Raw genomic sequence first — 13,221 nt, forward strand, 5'->3', positions numbered from 1 at the left:
TAAACACCAATTCATTGTGAATGTGCATGTGCAAGTTTTATTTCGACCCCAAATCACATTAATGACTATGCTATAAAAGGTAGCCGTTGAGTTTCGAATTTACCTTCGATATTCTCCTGGTTACAGCCACATTAATCATCCCCGCAAGCAGTAAAAGAGTCTTGTGTGCCTGTACTACCCAATATCCAATTATATGATATTGTGATTCAGCGATATACTAAGAAACCCCTCCCCCACCCGCACACCCCCGCCCACTGACACTCCTCCATGATCTGGACTGGATATTGTTTCTTTCATCCATGTTTTCATCAATATACTTCACTAATCTTTCTAAACAGTGTTCAGAAACTGAAAAACAGATTACTTGATGAATGTCCAAAAATCTATGACTGTAACCAAATAATGCTGCATGCTATTACATGATGTCCAGTTAATGGCCACGACACCGATATCTTAAAAGAATCATGGGGCCCTACTAACTGGAATTTAAATAGTTAACTCCTCAATCGAAACATGGCTCATGACACCACTACATAACCAAGTACTAGTATTAAACAGTTCAATGATGCATATCTGAGGCAGTAACACAATCAAATAGACATCTGGAAGAATATCTGGAGCATGTCAGATCACTATAAATTATGCCTAAAAGATCCGACAGATTGGTACTGGTGTAGTGTTAGCTGCACAAGGCTGTAGGAAGAAGAAAATGTATGTTTATGAACGAGAACCAACAGTAAGCCATAGTGACAGAATGGCACATCAAGTGTCAAATCTTAATTGTAGAAGAGGAGACAAAAGATGATGAGGCAGTAGTAAAATTTCAGGACCCAGTGCAAGAAGCAGCATGGATTCACTAGCTTACCTTGAAATCTTGCCTTAAATTTAATTTGAGTTTTTTTAAACAATCATTATTCAGTAATACTGTACACGTAAAAAATACTCATTTCAAATGTGAATAACAACTGTAAAGCTTAAGATCGGCGTTCATAAGATTAGAGTTCTGGACGAAGGTGGCCTTTCAACCCACCTTTATTTCATGCACCTAAATGATGCTAGTTGCCCCCACTTTAACATCCAGTTGTTTCAAAACATTTCAGTTTCTCCCTTCTCTGTTATTCCTGAAACTCTATTCCATGTATTTATTAGTTCCTGTGTCAAAAACAATTTTCTGATATCAGCCCCAAGTTAACTTTTCTAGTTGAAACTGTGTCTCATTATCCTACTCTCATTTTTACTGTTCATCTAGAAGATAGCCTCTCAGCCTTTCCTTTCCAAGTTTTTCTAGGCTTTCCTCATAACTCAGTTCTTCAACAGGGATCAATCAGCCTTGCAATTTTTCTCTGCACTGCCACCAGTGCTTGAATATCTCCCTTGCGTCTCAGTAATGAAAACTGGCACACGACTGAAGGTCGGATCAAATCAGGTCACTATACAGTTTGATCCCAATTTCCTTGGACTTGCATTCTATTCTTTTAACTATTTAAACAGTCTATTAGCTTTGTTGCATGCTCGTCTACACTGCTTAAATATTATGCTTAGTAGTTACATTAAAGACTCCCAATTTCCTCGGACTTGCATTCTATTCTTTTAACTATTTAAACAGTCTATTAGCTTTGTTGCATGCTCGTCTACACTGCTTAAATATTATGCTTAGTAGTTACATTAAAGACTCCTAGATCTGTCTGGGCTTCATCCATATCTTTTTCAACACCATTCATGGAATGTATGTGTAGCTTATTTTCCTTCCTATGTGCAGTACATTTTTTATATTATATTTCATCTGCCATATGAATATTATATCCGACGCATTCTGTGTAGTATCTGAACTGCCTCCTCGGAATCCTCTGCCCCTTCTAGTTTGGTATCATCTACATATTTGATCACTTTGTATTGAATTTCTGAATCCAGGTCATATGTGAAAATAGAAAACATTGGTCGTCCTAACTCCGAGCCCTCCTCAGGCACCCCACTCAGTACCACACCCACCAAGCTCTAGACATAGCACCTCTAACAAATACTTCTTGTTTTTTTACTCTTCAACCAATTTAGTATCCATTTCTAGGGTTTACCCTGAATTCTGAATGCTTTGAGCTTAATTTACAACCTTTACTGTAGATCTTTGTCAATGCCTTTTGCAATCTACGAACAGCATGTAACAGGAGTTCTGAGTCTACTTCCTCAAAGAAGTCAAGCAGTTTGGTACAATACAATATTCCTATTTTAAATCCATAGTGTATTTATAAGGTCAATGATTGTGCAGGTTATAAAGGTTAACGCCGTTAATTCAATTCCATTATTTTACATGGAAGTAAGACTAATGAGTCTATAGTTGTCAATGTCTTTTTGTTCCTCTTTTTGAATATGAACACCATATTAGTCTGTTTGCAATCTACTGATTTCTTTGCAGTGTCCAGTGACTCCCTCATAATAGTGGTCAAAGCTGTATAAATCTGCTTTCTAATATCTCTTTCCATCTCTTAGATGGAAAAAAAATGCCATCTACTTTTGGAGACATTTACTTTTAGCTTGGCTCAGCCTTTCATTTCCTTTACAGGTCATTGAATCTGCTCAAGTTACCTCTTTTTAGGGACGGAATGTTGTTCATGTCTTCCTTATAAATATTTAGAAGTAATCATTCACAATGTTCACTATTTTGCGTTCATTCTTTGTTTGAAGCCCAGCTGCATCTTTGACTTCTTTGACTATATTTTTAACCACTGTAACCATGAAGTAATTTTCTTTAAACTGGTTCTGATGTGCTGATTCAGGTTTTATAAAGTCATCATTCATTGTCTTCCATCAATCTGTTTACCTTTGTTACTTTCAAGGCCTTGCTAAAGCCTTTTTTCCTTCTTATCCTCCTAAAAACCTTCCTCTATAGCTGAACGGTATCCAACCTGAAATACTCAGGTTGAGGGTAGGTATTCAAAATTAGGAAGATTTTTAGTGGATTAAATAAAGAGAAACTGGCTCCACTGGTGGTTTTGCTCATCAGCAGATACAGATTTAAGATAAATGGCAAAAGAGCCAGAGGGGAGACGAAAAGGCATGCTTTTATACAGCGAGTAACAATGATCTGGAATGCACCTTCCAAAAGGATGGTGGAAGTTTAAAGGTCCAGTCTTTGGATATGAGTGAATGGGTGAGTTAGGTGGGAGGAAGGGTAGGGGGGGTGAGAAGGTGGGTGGGCGAGATGGGTAGGCGGATCAGGGGTAGTTGAGTCAGGTTGGGGGTACTCGAATTAAGTCTGGGAGTAGTCAGGTCGGGGGATGTTTGGGTTGGGGAGGTAGTCAGGTCGGGTTGTGAGGAGGAGGTGCAGTGGCAGGGTGGTCGGGGGGATCGTTGGGCAAGGTGATTGGGGAATCAACTGTGGAGTTACCCAGTTGTTGGACTAGGTTTTAATCTGTCTAACATTTCCTGGATAACTATTCAGATAAGTAATGTGCAACTGTCCAAAGTCTTCGACTCTGGATCAGACCTGAAGACATTCAAGGAGTGTCCCAAGGACCAAGGGAATTGCCCATCGGAAGTTGAAACTTTCTGAGCAATTTCACATAGGTCCGCACTTCTGGACTTGCACAAGTTCCTGGTGCGCATCTTCAGTCGTACATCCGGTCTCCTGTGATCTGGAGGCTGGAAGATTTGTTCCATGATTTTTAAGACTAGGAAATGTTGGTCCATTATATAAAATTTCGGTATTCTCTACTGGTTCTCAAACAAGTTCATTATTTGGGTTTAACAGTCATCTGGAAATGGGACGTGTATCACACGGCAGAATAAATGTTGGGCAACTCTATGAATATTGGCTTAGTCTTCTGAGATTGAACAGAATTACTAACGATTACAAACACATTGCGATACAAATAAGTTTAGCATGCTTAAAAAAAACTTGAAAGTTTTATACTACAGCCAATATTAATCAGTTAAAATGTGTTAATTTTAAAAATGGAGAAGTTCGACTTAAACCAGCAGTGACACAAGATGAAGAGTTTGGACATGAATTTACCTTCCGTAGCTGTACTTCTAGTTTAGTGCATTCCTCCTTCTTCTGTTCAAGAGCTATCTCCAATGATTTTAGCTTGGAATCCTTCTTCAGTCCATATGAAGCCAAAGATGAGGCATGCTCTTTGAGGTCCAGTAGCACAGCCTACAGCAAGTAATTAGTGCCTTTATCCACATATTGTTAACATAATAGCTCACACAGTGGTATTTCCATCCTGCTTCGGACTTTCATTAAGTTCCTCAATCTTTACCTCCAATCTCCTTGTCATTTTTGCCCCGAATTCACTGACCTCACATCTAACCAAAAATTCTACCTCCAAATCAATTCTCCTACCCATACTCATTGTCACCCCTTCAACCTTAGCATCTCCCAATGACTCTCTAGTCAATGACAAAAATTCCAACCGAACCATGTTGATAACAGGTATTATAAATAATAACTGATATCTGGAATTAATTGCTGTGATTTGGCTTGAATTTAAGACAACCATTACATAGGTCATTTCCATGGAATCCATTATTTTATATGCATCACTCTTAAAGAATAGTTGATGTTTGATTAACTTCCTCACTTTACACCACATATTACATAGAATACCATTTATTACTCACCTCCTTTTCTGAGACATCTCCTTGGAGACCACTAACCCGTTCTTTAACTTCTTTTAGCTCCTTCTTGTAAGCATCAATTTCTTCTAGCTTTTCTCTCTCCTCTCTTTCTCTCTGGTCTTTAAGCCGCTCAACCATCCTCTCCTGCAAGAAGTTGATACAATTAATCGAGGATTAGTGAAAGAAAAATAAATCATGTTTCCTCATGGTGACCAATGAGACAGAATGTTAATATCTCAGTATCCACAGGCGATAAAATTTTGTGTGTCCTCAAAATCTCAGACTGCAATCAAAGACAAGATATAGGAATTTAGGAACAAGGGTCAGGCATTCAGATTAGAGCTGATCTGCAAGTTAATTTCATTTACGGTGGCTTTTCTCCATATTCTTTGAGCCCTTAACTAACAAAAATCTCAATCAGCATCTTGAATTTACAATTCATCCAGCATGCATTGCCTTTTGAAGAATAGAGTTCCAAATTTCCATGACCCTTTGCATGAAACACTGCTTCATGATTTCACTCTTAAAAGGCTTAGTTCTAATTTTGAGATTGTACCCCCTTGTTCTGGTTTCCCCCACCAGGACAGCATACACCGATCATGCCTATTGACTGCAAAATCTGACTATTTTTTGGTGTTTTATTGTCCCATTCACTTAAAAATATTGAGGGGGATGGTTACTGGCATTTGTGAGCATCCTGCTTCTGTGTCCTTCAGTAAATAGTTAGCCTTCCACTGATCAAGGGTTAGCTTATTGTACTTTCTGAAAGGGGATACATTCGAACTTAGAGCTGATATGCTGTTGTAAGATTGGTAGTAGCAGAATCAAACAAAAAACACTAACAATTCCAAACACAGCTAAAATATCATAACCTTGTATTCAATGAAAGCAATAAAAACTGTGACCCTGCCATCTTTACATACTAAGTTAAAGTGAACTGTTATATTAAATGGATACTTGACAAACAGTTGTAATATTGTTTCCACACCCTCCAAATAATGAGATTTATCAAGGGCAAGTAGAAAAATGATGATAGCCTTGATGTCCAAACAAACAAATCAAAAGCTGAAAACTTTTAAGCTACAAAACAGTGTAAACACATATCATAAGATCATTGTCAATGTGAAAAAAACTGTCCTGGATTTATTTAACCTAAAATGAGAGGGCGAGAAAAAAAAAATCAATGAGTGTACCAACATGTCAAATAACACAACTGGTTCAGTGGTAGGACTGTCATCTCTGTTAGACGGTCCAGGGTTCAACCAAACTTCAAAAATGTAAGCACATAGTCCAGGTTGGCACTGTTGGAAATACCGTTTTTTCAGATGAGGTAATAAATGGAGATTCTGTCTGACCTCTCAGATTGATGTAAAAAATTTGACACTATTCAGAGAGGAGCTACAGAGTACTCTCAGTGGCCTAAACAATTGTTATATCTCAACTAACATTGCTGAAATAGATTATCTGCTCATTTATTTCATTGTTATTTGTGGAAACTTACCATATGCAAATTGCCTATGCTGCTTCCCTAAATGTGACGACGTTTGCAAAGTGCTTAATTGGCTGCAAAATGTTTAGTGACAACTGGAGATTGCAAAAGGTACTGTCACTATAAGTTCAGTCTTTCTTATTAACATACTGGATATTCATCATTCCAACTTTTTTACCCAAAAAGTGATAAGAATGTGGAACTTAGCTGGCTGCCAAGTCCATGGCACCATAGTTGGCTTAGCAGTACATGGGAGCAAAAAGACGACTAGAAGAGCAATAGCGATAGGGGATTTGATAGTTAGGACAACAGACAGGCATTTCTGCGGCCATACGTGTGAATCCAGGATGGTGTGTCCCTGGTGCTGGAGTCCATAATGTCACTGAGCAGCTGCTGAAGACCCTGAGTAAGGAGGGTGAACAGGCAGCAGTCACGATCCACACCAGTGCCAACAACAAAGGTAGAAAGAGGGATGCAGTCCTAGAGTCTGAGTTTACACAGTAAGTTAGGAAACTATTATCAGTGACCTTTGGGAAAAATAAATGCACTGCTTAACCTTGCTTATCTGGCTAGTTGTAAACATCCTAACAATCCTTTGAAAGCCAAACAAACCCTTCACTTACCTAAAAATGCCAACTCCTTTCACACCTCACATGCTAAGACCCCATCCATGTTTACTCATTCGCATTTCAAGTACATTTCTACACCTAACTTCTTTTGATAATTTCAAGCTTGCAGTCTACCTGACTCCAGATGTAATTAAATCTCACAGACAAAACCATCTACACTCACACCCATAAATTTACTTTACAATAAACCACAATAATATTATGAAAATTATTATATTTTTGTAACGGTCACTATGCAGGAATGTGAATGTGGAGACTGTGATGATAAGGTTAGTGAGCTGCACACGCAGATACTCACCTGGAAATATAATATCGTGCCAATTGGAGAGACCTGGCTCAAAGAAGGGCAAGCAGGACGGGGTACTAAATGTTCCTGTACACAGGATGTTCAGAAAAATAGGGACCGAATGAAAGGAAGAGGGGTGGCAGTATTCAGGATTAAGTACTGGAGAGAATGTCCCAGAGAGAGGTCAGGGACAGAACCTATTTGGCTAGAGCCACGAAACAATGAAGGTACCATTACATTGCTTATTGTGGTCCAAAGACCGCCGATGCATAGGAAGGATGTAGAGAAACAAACTTGCAGCCAAATTACAGAAATTACAGAAAGAGCAGGAATTATAGAGTAAATAAAAGCGGGGCTTTAATTCTCCTAACACAGGCTGAGATAGTAATAGTGCAAAGGGCAGAGAGGGGCAAGAGTTCCTGGAGTGTGTTCAGCACAATTTTCTGCATGAGTATGTTTCCAGTACAACAAGAAAGGAGACATTGCTAGACCTGGTTCTTGGGAATAAGGTAGCCCAAGTAGATCAAGTGTCAGTTGGAGACCATATCAGGGGCAGTGATCATTGGAACATAAGGTTTAGGTTGGCTAAGGAAATGGACAAGGAGCAATCCAGAGTAAGAAATATTAATTGTGGGGGGAGGTCCAACTTCAATGGGGTGAAAATGGATCTGAGGATGAGGGATCCTATCCTGACAAGCAGACGGTAAAGGGGCACCCAAGACACAAGAGCTGGCACCAACTTGACCTGGTAATCACATAACCTGTCCAGCAATCTTCACACTCACACCTACCACAGTGCACTTTGTGATACTGATCATTTGTTTGTCAATAGCAGGGTGAAGGTACAACCACAGAAAATACACAAGTCCAAACAAAATGACATGCCACGCGTCAACATTGCATGCATGAGGGATGATGACAATATCAAAACTTCACAGAAGCTCTCAGGCAGTCCCTTCCACCTGAGGTGCACCAGATAATGCTAATGAAGCATGTAAGTCTCTGTGGTCAGCCATCTATGAAACTGTAGTAACCATGTTTGGCAAAGGAAGAAAAAAGGTAGAAAGATTGCTTCGAGACCCACCTTGTAGAAATGACTCCAGTCACTGAAGCAAAGAGCGTAACTCAGCTGGCTTACAACCCGTCTCCTAACCTTAAAGCAGGGTTCTCACGCTAGCCAAGGCAATTGTGTAGCAGAAGGCAAAGTAATGTGTCAACAAGCATTGAAATACAAACTGCTAATGACAATGGTAACCTTCGCACTATGTATGATGGTGTCAAAGGAGCAATCGGCCCCATCACTCCTTTGAAATCTGCTGATGGGCAAGAACTCTCTGAGAGGAACAAGCAAATGGTCCACTGTATAGAGCATGACTCCAAGCTATACTCACATGAGAATGATCTCTCTGCTTGTGCTTGATGATCTTCTGCAGCTACCTGTTACATATAAACAATGCAGAATCCTCATTACTTATACTTGAAAAGGCCAGTGACTTCCTAGCAGCCAGAGAAGCACCTGGAAAGGATGGAAAACCAGCCGAGCTACTCAAGTATGGAAAGCCCCACCTGCTGCCAGGTCTCCGCAACCACCTCCTCCTCTGCTGGAAGGTTTTGTCGCACAGGATATGCGTGGCAGAAACATCATCACATTATACAAGAATAAAGGTGATCAAGGGGATTGCAACTACTACTGGGCACCTCTCTCCTTAGCATCACTGGGAAGACTTTTGACAAAGTCATTTCAATGAAACTGCATAGAGTAGCCATCAGAATATACCCGGAGGCACAATGTGGCTTCAGAACAGGCAGATCCACAGTAGACATGATCTTCTCCCTACATCAGCTTTGAGAGAACAGCAAACAGCAGCAAACATCACTCTATCTTGGTTTTGTGGATCTCTCAAAAACGCTTGACACCATAAGCAGGTTGGTCCTCTACCAGATACGAAAGAAAATTGGTTGTCCTCCCAAGCTTCACAGTCTCATGTAATCCTTCCATGATAACATTCAGTTCGATGGCTCCACATCTGACAGCTTTGAGGTCAAGAACAGGGTATAACAGGACTGTGTCTTAGTCCATACTCTGTTTTGTATCTTTTTCTCTGTCCTCTTTATTTATTGTATCAATTGAAGTTAAGCACATACAGGTGGAGGGCAATGATTGGGTGGTTACCTGAGCACTTATAAAGAGACACTTACTGACACACAAATTGATTGGAGTCAGGAGATATATGTCTGTAATGTTTCAGTCTGTGAATAAATCTATCCCAAGTAAAAATTGGCTTTGGATTCTTGCTTCATCAACTGGCTGTCAGGGGTAAAACACTCCTGACCGATGCTTGCCCTGACGACATGGAAGGAGTTCCACACACGATCAGACTCCTCAACCTATCAAGACTGAAGGCCAAGACAGAAGGACACATGTTCTGTTCAGAAAAAATTCTGCATGCTGATGCCACCGCACTAGTTGTCTAGAGAGAAGACCAGCCAAAGGCTCATGGCTTGTCTGTCCCATGCCAATGTCATGTTCTCCCTCAATAGGATGTTGAGTCTCCACATCTAATCAGACTCAACAACACACCACTGTAAGTCGTCAGCAAATTCTACTCCCTCGGGTCTGCAACGACAGACAAACTATCTCCTGAAGAGGAGCTCAGCAAACTCATTGGAAGGGCAGCCACCAATTTTAGTTAAGTAACAAAATGGACATGGAGAAACAACACACTGACCTGCAGAACAAAGATGCTTATCGACAAGGCCTGTATCTTCAATATATTGCTGCATGGCACTGATGCCTGAATAGCTTACAATTACCAAGCAAAAAGGCTCAATTACTTCCATCGCTGGCATCCGATGCATTGTAAGAATTTGATAACAGTACTAATGTTTAGAGTTCCATGTTGGTTTGAAGTAACATTTTATGACTTTATCTGAGCCATTTTTTAAATAATCCAGTTTGAGACAATGAGACAATTAAATAGTTAAAAGCAGGCTTAGAACAAGGAAGTAGATGTCTCTGATGAAACTACTCTTCTTGATAATTAATCACTTTAAATGTGTGAAGTGTCTAGCAAACTTAAAGAAATAAGCAAGTTCTGGTCAACAGTTTGAACTGAACATGGCTTCTTTATTTGTTAAACAAGAACCATGGACGAATCGTCCCACATTTGTACAAAGTGCGGTAGCGGGCAGGAAAAAGAACGTTTTACCTGCTGGCTGCAAAGGTGGCTTCTCGCGCCGTTTCATAACATTCCCGGCGTGTCCCACCTCATTAATTATGCATTCATGAGGGACACGCCAGATCGCTGGCAGGCGGGCTCGGATTTGCCTGCCACGCCATGACTGGTGTGGTCATCTGTGCTCTGGGCACCACATTTAAGGTGCATCAGAGCACATGCCTACTTCATACCTTCACACCAGGACTGGTCCAGGCAACAGGTTGCCCCGAAAGCATAGAAAACAAGAGCCCGAAAATTTAGTGATACCTCTCTGAAGTGCCTGCTGGACACAGTTGTAAGGCCACTGCAATGTCCTCTACCCTCACTCTGACCATAGGAGGTCCACCAGAGTCTTCAATCTGGCCTGGGAATCGGTGGCAGCGGTGCTCAGCACCATCGGGGCACGGAGAATGTCAGCCATCCAGTGCAGGAAGAGGATGAATAGTCTCATCATTTTGCCAGGGTAAGTCAACCACTTGATCATTCTCAAGTCTCTCACTCACAAACCCATCACACATCCACAGGGATCTCTCGCCTCAAGGAACAACACCTACTCTCACCAACCACTAACACTCACACATCTCCATCAGACTCATATCCTCTGGAGCTCGTGTCCTCATCCTGTCCATGGCTCCGCTCACCACACAAATGTTCCATGCAGTGCCATGCGTCCTGCTCATACTCTCTCCATTTCTTTTCATGCAAGAGAAGCTGGCTCACAGCAGCAGGGAGAGGTCCCAGACTGGGGAGCGGAGTGGTCCACATTAGGCTTCTCATGCACTTTGAGGAGCATGCCATTGCATGGGGATTGATGAGGTCATGGACCGTGTCTGCGGCAAGCACCCACATGAGGATCCTGCGCCCATTACCCTTCTCTCAATGTGACTGTGAGTGCACTCTCTCCTGCTTTTGACTCTGCTGCCTTGTACTAATTATCTCTACTTCAGTTCACAGGGAGTTCTGCCAAGCGACTGACACCCTCAGCCAGCATGTCCCTCAGCTCCATCCAAGAGGACTTCTTCCCCATTGAAGAGCTGGAAACAAGCTGCGTGGAAAACCCATCTTGGCGCTTACCCACACCCTTCACCAGTGCAGAGGCAGCATGGGGCCTAGATCATGAGCAGGCTCGGGTTCACAATCTGGTGATTACCGCACGGACATGTGTCCACAGTAGGAGGAGGTAGGTTCAGCCGAGCTCCCCAGCACTCAGAACTGCTGGGGAAGAAGCATCTGTGAGGCCAGAGTCAGATGATGAGCCTCTGCATTCGGCCTTCCAACTCATCGTGGGGAGTCAGCAGAAACATCACGCAGAGCTGTTTGAAGACCTCAATAGAGTGGCACGTGAGTTGGAAGAGTGCGTCCGCCTGCTCTCTGCTAAAGTGGTGCCACATGTGCACATATGGAGGCCTCCATGGGAATGATGGCAGACGCCATGGAGACCCTGTTCCAGTAAAACATGGAGATGAGCGCAGACCTGCTCTCCATCGCAGTAATCATGGGCATGTTCCTCCAGTGGCAATGCAAGGGGGAATGGGGCACCTTGATGTCCCTCCAGGTGCTCCTTCCTCACAAGGAGTCAAGCCAGGGTCCTCAGGCACCCGACGGGAGGAGGGGCGGCAGCTGGGCACCCCTGGATCATCCACCCAGGAATCACAGAGGCTGTCCTCTCCCTCCAAGACCCCTTTGCCTGTGACCCCCCTCAAACTCGTCCTCTATCACCGCAGAGGGAACAGCTAGCCCACTGGAGGACAGCCAAAGCAAGCCAAGGCCCTCAAGGCCTTGGCTCTCCAGAGGACCCACGCCAAAGTCATCAGAGGCAACAGGGCTAACCATTGCACAACCTGTGTCCACCCCTCCTGCAGATGTCAGGGCAGCACCTAGAAGTGGTAGGCCTAGAAAAGTTAAGAATTTCTGATCACAAGTGGTTGCATGGGTGAACACATTTTATTCACTTTATAATCTGAAAATATATTCACATTCACTGAATAATTTGTAATGCTGTCTTTCAGCTTCATTTACAGGCTTCGCAAGTCCTCCCCTTACTCTTTCCCCCCTCTCAGGACTCCTTCTCTTACACCTTCATCCCCCCACTTACACCTGGTTCCCCACTTGCTACATTCTCTGCCATTACACCCTCCCACCCCCCCCATACTCCCTCCCCAACCTTCCACAACTTTCCCCCACCAACCTCAGCCCCTCGACCTCACCCCCCAGTTCACCTTCCTCTCCCAGTCAAATGACTTTCCATTTCTACCCATCCGTGCCCCACACCCCAACCCAGTACACATTCCTCACCAGCTCACAGCATTACCTTCCTCTCCCCCCACCCATTTGCCAATTATCCGTAGCAGCCCATGGCCAAGACTATGATGTTCCCAAGCAGAACTGAGACATCAAAGACCTCCCACCTTCCGAGAGCTGTTTCACAGCAGAGCCTTGTCCCTGAGAGTCCACCCAGCATGCAATGCACGTCTTGCTCCAGGGTCCAGTAGCTGTAGGGCTCCAGCATCTTCTGCTCCTCCAATGTCCTCAATCTGAGCAAGTGCCTAACGTTAAGTCCCGACTTCTGCACGTCACATTTGTCCAGACACGTTCTGGGCTGGCATGTTTTCCCGCCAGCATAACGGTAAATCTGGCATGGGGGATTCTGGTCGGGCCTTACTTTGCATCCCATTAGCAAGACGTAAAGCAGTTCACACCAGCCTCCAGCGCGATTGGCGTTCCACCATGGCGGACACATCGGATGATCCCACTAGCATGAAATCAATTTTGGCCTTCTCACCATATTGTTCCCCCACTGCCCACCACAATCCCCAATGCCAATGGGACCAGAAAATGCCAGCCCATGTCTTTGAATTAGATTTAGGTTTGCTAATACCTTGATCTATTAACCATATCAATAGCATAACACCTATAGTTCATGAAGAATCTTGCTAGGAATTACTAATAATATCAGTCCTTAATTTCCTTAGTATCCATAGGAAT

General features: G+C 42.8%; 1 protein-coding gene across 8 annotated transcripts in view; it reads right to left on the minus strand.

Moving 5' to 3' along the window:
* erc1b (ELKS/RAB6-interacting/CAST family member 1b) overlaps nucleotides 1–13,221 on the minus strand; it is a 1,197,549-nt gene that overhangs the window by 1,006,137 nt on the left and 178,191 nt on the right. For all 8 annotated transcript variants that reach the window (XM_078568271.1, XM_078568270.1, XM_078568269.1 and 5 more), the window contains 2 exons: nucleotides 4,618–4,758; nucleotides 4,010–4,150 (listed from right to left, as the gene is read on the minus strand). In XM_078568271.1, coding sequence (XP_078424397.1) covers nucleotides 4,010–4,150; nucleotides 4,618–4,758 — 282 coding nt within the window. The remainder of the gene's footprint in view (nucleotides 1–4,009; nucleotides 4,151–4,617; nucleotides 4,759–13,221) is intronic.

This window comes from Cetorhinus maximus, chromosome 22 (genome assembly GCF_964194155.1).
Source record: "Cetorhinus maximus chromosome 22, sCetMax3.hap1.1, whole genome shotgun sequence".
Taxonomy (NCBI): Eukaryota; Metazoa; Chordata; class Chondrichthyes; order Lamniformes; family Cetorhinidae; genus Cetorhinus; species Cetorhinus maximus.